At 47.1% G+C, this 6000-nt stretch overlaps 1 protein-coding gene and 1 long non-coding RNA gene across 2 annotated transcripts in view; both read right to left on the reverse strand.

Moving 5' to 3' along the window:
• The window catches only part of LOC115512335, a 29022-nt gene extending 23826 nt beyond the window's left edge, over positions 1 to 5196 (reverse strand). Inside the window, exon 1 of the long non-coding RNA XR_003968368.1 lies at positions 4704 to 5196. This is a non-coding gene — a long non-coding RNA (uncharacterized LOC115512335). The remainder of the gene's footprint in view (positions 1 to 4703) is intronic.
• The window catches only part of MCUB (mitochondrial calcium uniporter dominant negative subunit beta), a 93377-nt gene extending 87855 nt beyond the window's left edge, over positions 1 to 5522 (reverse strand). The window contains 1 exon segment of the mRNA XM_032592921.1: positions 5235 to 5522. Within this exon segment, the coding sequence (XP_032448812.1) occupies positions 5235 to 5336 (102 nt within the window). The 5' untranslated portion in view covers positions 5337 to 5522.
• Positions 5523 to 6000: the final 478 nt, after the last annotated feature.

Raw genomic sequence — 6000 nt, forward strand, 5'->3', positions numbered from 1 at the left:
AACACCAAGAGCTGATTTTTTAAATTTCTTAAAAACGTATTTTCACGTTTTCCCATTAAAAGATCATTTCAGGGGCGCCTGGGTGGCTCAGTCAGTTAAGCGTCTGACTCTGGCTCAGGTCATGATCTCACGGTTCGTAAGTTCGAGCCCCGCGTCAGGCTCTGTGCTGACAGCTCAGAGCCTGGAGCCTGTTTCGGATTCTGTGTCTCCCGCTCTCTCTGCCCCTCCCCCACTCATGCTCTATCTCTGTCTCTGAAAAATAAGCATTTAAACAATTAAAGATAATTTCAGAAAAAATTGGTGAGGATGTGAATGTAGGAAAAAAACGAAGGTAGAGAACATGAAACCATGAGTGTGGTAAATACGTAAAATGCTTATCATTTCACATTTGTTAGAAGGTAGGTTGAAAATCTGACCCTATGCTTGCTGGCAGCCAGCGCACAGGGAGAACAGCACTGGCTACAGTCATTTCACTGCTGGTACAAAAAACTCCCGCATCTGCGCAGGAGAAACCAACAACTCTAATGCTACTACCAGACCGCAACTTCTTCCATGGGTCCTCTTAAAGGGCACCTTTCAACTGACTACCATGTTTCACAGGGCTGTTTCTTAAAAGGTATGCTAATGCGGGGGCACCTGGGTGGCTCAATTGCTTACACATCCTACTTCAGCTCAGGTCATGATCTCCAGCTTCCTGGGTTCAAGCCCCAAATCAGGCTCTGTGCTGACAGCTCCAGAGCCTGGAGCCTCCTTCGGATTCTGTGTCTCCCTCACTCTCTGCCCCTCCCCCACTCATGCTCTGTCTCTCTTAAATATACTTAACGAAAATTTATTTTTAATTAAAAAAAGGTATGCTAATGTGGAAAATTCAGTAAACACATTTGGATGAGGGATCCCATACCATGCAGTGAACATACAGCTCTGAGAACAGAGAGCTGATATTTGTTTAAAAAAAAAAAAAAATACTGTGGTAAATGAAACAGGAATTAAAAAAAGAAGATACTTATAGAATATGGCTAAGATTATGCTGTTCTGTTTATTAACTATTGGCTTATAGCCTGTAGGTTAGCTCAAGATGTCTATTATAAAATGGTTCTAATGCTAGATACTCTTGAATAAGCAATATTTCACAGATGAAAACACTGGTAATGACAGAACAAAGTATCAGAGCGAGACTTAATCTATTCTGACATGCCTACCCCGTCAAATCAATTTCAATTCCTTCTTAAAGGGAAAACAGTTATTACAATCACTAGGTAAAACTGCCATTTTACTGACTGCCTAAGAGCATAAAAGAGGACTGTTCAACCATTAAGACAACCATTCTGACACTGACAATATTTTATTCAACACTGTATTTATATCCCCTGGTAAAATTACAAATGGCAACTTTAAAGATGGCAAGAGCTTTGGGGACCAATTAGATAAATCTTCTTGTTTCGAAAAGGGAATACAACAGGCCCAAACAGACCGAATGACTTGGCTAAGTTCAGGGAGCTCACGGGTGGCAAGGCCAGGTGGGCACTCAGATGTTCCAACTGCCTAGCGCCAACTAAATTAGCTGCTCATCTCTCTGCTAGCACCTAAACACATTTAGCTCACACAGCTATTAGATCAACCAGTATTTGCCTCAGGTTTTCTACCAACGCTTCACAAAGACCTCATTCAACATATACTTGTCTGCTAAGATATAGAATGATTTTCTAGCTTAGAGTTTGCCATAACACTCATTGTTAAACTGCAATAAAGAGCAAAATCTAAAAAAAAAAAAACAAAAAACAAAAAAACTGAGCACTAATACCTGAGTGCTGGGAAGATGGTAATGTTTAATATTTAACAAACTGGTCTAGAATGACTTTACCCCAGTATCTGCTATAGTGTAAGTACAATCTCCAACATATAACCAAGCGTTCTCCTCGGGAGAGAGCTCTGAAACCAGTATTACAGAATACATTGCAGTAATTACAAACACAAGAGGCAGAATGGGAGGAAAAGTATCAAATGAGAATGACTTAAATTCAAAAGGTGGAAACAATTTCTCAATGAACATTTGGTGGTGGGATTTAAACATGTGGCGCTTTGCTTCTAGATGTTAAGAAAAAAAAGTATACTCTGAAAGTAGTACACTTGATTTTTTTTTTTTTTTTTTTTTTTTTTTTAGTTTTAAACACAGTTTATGGTAGGGACTCAAATGCTGTAGTGGGGGTTCTGAAATCTTACCAGGGGACTTCTCAAACTAAGCAGCAGAAAACCCAAATTAAGAAAGGCACAATTAGGTAAGGGCTTTCTGTTTAGAGATAACTCACCAGGTGCTATAACCACTCAAAGCTGCCTCCTGGAGAACAGAAAGGCCAGCAGGAGCCATGGATTGCCCTGACAACCACTCAGCCAGAATGCTACTGACAAGCAGAGATGCTGACACGGGAACGTGACCATGGACACCAGAGCATGCCTTGGCTAAAGACAACACAACACACTCTGGCACTCTTTCGCTTCAGACCGAGTGCATTCTTAAACAATCCTGGTATACTAAACATACCTATGCTGACAAACTTTTTTCCACCCACAAAATACTGGCAGACAAGGATGAAAAATGTGTATTTTCCAAACTTACTAAATCCTCCTCTAAAACACACTCATACTTTTAGAAAAGGCCAAATATAACTGGGAAAGCTAACCTGAAATACTATTATAATGACAAGTCCTTGCAACCTAGGATTTTATGAGCTATGGGGTTGCAAATATCACTTTTGTTGTTTTTTTCCTGTTGTTTGCATAGACTCCAGAGGTCTGAATGTTTCTGGCAAAAATATATAAAATACTTGTCTTTAGCCACAGGACTTTTCATATCAAATGGGGCGACCACAGGGGCGCCTGGGTGGCGCAGTCGGTTAAGCGTCCGACTTCAGCCAGGTCACGATCTCGCGGTCCGTGAGTTCGAGCCCCGCGTCGGGCTCTGGGCTGATGGCTCAGAGCCTGGAGCCTGTTTCCGATTCTGTGTCTCCCTCTCTCTCTGCCCCTCCCTCGTTCATGCTCTGTCTCTCTCTGTCCCAAAAATAAATAAACGTTGAAAAAAAAAAAATTAAAAAAAAAAAAAAAAAAACAAATGGGGCGACCACAAACCAGTGAGACTTTAGAATGAAAAATGTCCCTACAGCCAGTTAATTTGATTTGCAGAAAATGGTTTAGTAGTCCTAGCTAAAAAACTAAGTGGCCAGGATATTTCTGTCAGTTTCTTCATGGTACGATTTCAAAGAGGCATATACAGAAGTAAACTCTTCTTTCAAGGGGTCTTTTATCAAACAAGTAAAATGGAAGCATTTCCATTTCTAAAGTTCAGTAAATTGACTTAATAGCATGGACTGGCAAGACTTAAAACCAGTTAGAAACCAAATATAAGGTTTCTTGGGATGATTACCTAGAGACAAAGTACTAACCACTGTCTCCCTATGATTAAGCCTCATAAGCCCCGCTGTATCATTTTCTTTTAAAGGGCATCCACATTCCTGCTGGGGCATGCTTCAGCACCAGGTGGGAACAGCATCAGGTGGGAAATATGGAGAAGAGGGCTTAGAGCTGATCATTTGAGAAAGCACAGCCAGTCTTGGGCTCCGTAAAAATTCCACTATTAAACGGGTTTAATAGAAAACTAAATTAATCTTTTGTTTAAATGATGGTAAAAGGGCACCTGGGTGGCTCAGTCAGTTAAGCGTTGACTCCAGCTCCTTCCAGCCCCATGCCCAGCTCTGCACTGACAGTGTAGAGCCTGCCTGGGGCTCTCTCCCCCTCTCCCCCTCAAAAATACACTTAAAAAAATAACAAATGGTGGTACAGCAAAGGGGGTTCCTTGGGTTGTTTCACTGTATGGTATTATCTTTGACTGTAAAGTGTAGCATTTTTTAATAAAGTACAATTTCGGGGCGCCTGGGTGGCTCAGTCGGTTAAGCGTCCGGCTTCAGCTCAGGTCACGATCTCATGGTCCTGAGTTCGAGCCCCGCGTTGGGCTCTGGGCTGATGGCTCGGAGCCTGGAGCCTGCTTCTGATTCTGTGTCTCCCTCTCTCTCTGCCCCTCCCCTGTTCATGCTCTGTCTATGTCTCAAAAAGAAATAAACGTTAAAAAAAATAATTAAAAAAAATAAAGTACAATTTCAAACGTGGAAAACCTTCCCTCCAATTTGTGAAGTCTACCATTTTACATTTTAAGGAGTTTGCCCCTTTTCCTAGGCGTTAGTAATAAAATGCCCTTTCCCCATTCTCTTTCAAACACTCAAGAAAGGAAATTTAAAATACTTAAATATTTCCTCCAGCATTCAAAACTCTGAAGCCTTGAAATACTTGGAAGAAAAAAAAAAACAAACAGGAAGTGAAAGTGACAAGATAATGGCATGGCTTCTTTTCTGCTTTTCTTTCAAACTGCGCAGCTAAAACGTTATTTTTCTAACAATCTGAAAGTAATTAAAGGGGAGAAGAGGAGAGAAAACTCAGAGACGCGCTCCCAAATCACACACACCTGGAAGGCTCTTGCTAATGGGTTCTTTCCTCATCAGGCTCAGTTAGGGCTCGTGTCAGGCTCCATCCCCATCCGAGTTACGCGCAGCATTTCCCCCTGGCTTTTCCAGGGCGCATCCACTCCCCTCCCTCTGCTCCAAGCTACGGTTCCACACTGGCCACAATACAACTGTGTCAAGCCAGCTGTTACTCACCGACACACACTCATGATTCACCCGCGTGTCAGAACAAAACGCGAGTTTTTCTTCCCTCTTTTTAGAAGGGAGGGGCTGGCGGTTTTCAGGCTGGAAATTTCACTTTCCTACGACAGTGCACCCCCGGGGGGCAGCCCCTCTCCTCGACCGTTTTTCTATAGCTCCTCTCTGCACCGACCACCGAGCCGGCGGCAAAGTGGCTGAAAACTCCTGAGCGCGCGGTGGCCGCGAAGAAACCGCCTCCCGGGGAGATTTTGCTGCTCCCCGGGCCGCCGCCCAGTGGCCGAGGTGATGCGCCTCCTCGCCGCCCGGGCCTCGCCTTCCCTCGGCGCCTGGGACCCACGTCTGCGGCCCGGGAGCCCACCTGCCGCGGTCCGCCCGCACGCGGAGCCGGAGGGCCAGCCACACGCAGAGAACTTGCCGGCCGGCCGCTCGGCTTTCGCCGCCGCCCAAGTTGCGCTACGCAAACTTTTCCAGCCGCCCTCCCCCCAGCCCCCACCCCTACCCCTCCGGAGCCGGGCTCGGTCGCACCTGAGGCGTCGGCGTTCGCGGCGGCGGATGCACTCGGCCCGCGGGTCTGGGTGTCGGCGGCAGCCGCGGGCGCCGCGGCCAGGGGCCCCTCAGGAGCATCATCCTGCCCGGGCGCGGGCTGCCGCGCGACTCAGCCGGCCATCGTCAGCCGCCGGCAGCAGGCGCTCTCGCGGCGCGCAGCCCGCCCCGCGCCTCCCACCGGCCCCCGCCTCCCAGCGCCGGGGCCGCGCCGCCGGGTGGGGGGGCGGGCTAAGGGGAGGGTGTGTCCCGCTTCCCGCGGCTCTCGAACGCGCCCCGGCGCCGCGCGGGGCAGTTTTCTGTCCTCCGACCGAAAAAAAAAAAAAAAAAGAAAGAAAAGAAAAAGGGGAGGGGCGCTAGTGAACCGCCCTCCCCCAGCTTAGATTTGGAGGGGCACAGCGCCAACGCTTGGCCGGCTCATCTTTTTACCCGCGGAAGACCCTTGTGGAATGAACGAGAGCAGGCGATCACACCCTTGGGAGCTGTTGCTTTCAATGCTCGCTGTTAATTCTGGGTACTTAGCTTCTCGATTTCCGCCCACTGGGCAAGGAGGCGCGGGGGTGAGGGGAAGAGAGCGTCAGGGATCTAGAGAGAGGCAGGGTCCCTTTGGAAGTTAATCTCAAAGACTGAGTGGGAAAGGAGGAGAGAAGCAGGTCGCCTAGGTTCCGGCTCGCACTTGGCTCCAAGGGTTGTGCTAAGGGCTGTGATGGCCAGTGAGCTCCAATTAGAGGGTCAGCTCAAGGCCTAC

The sequence above is a fragment of the Lynx canadensis genome, chromosome B1 (assembly GCF_007474595.2).
Source record: "Lynx canadensis isolate LIC74 chromosome B1, mLynCan4.pri.v2, whole genome shotgun sequence".
NCBI classification, from domain to species: domain Eukaryota; kingdom Metazoa; phylum Chordata; class Mammalia; order Carnivora; family Felidae; genus Lynx; species Lynx canadensis.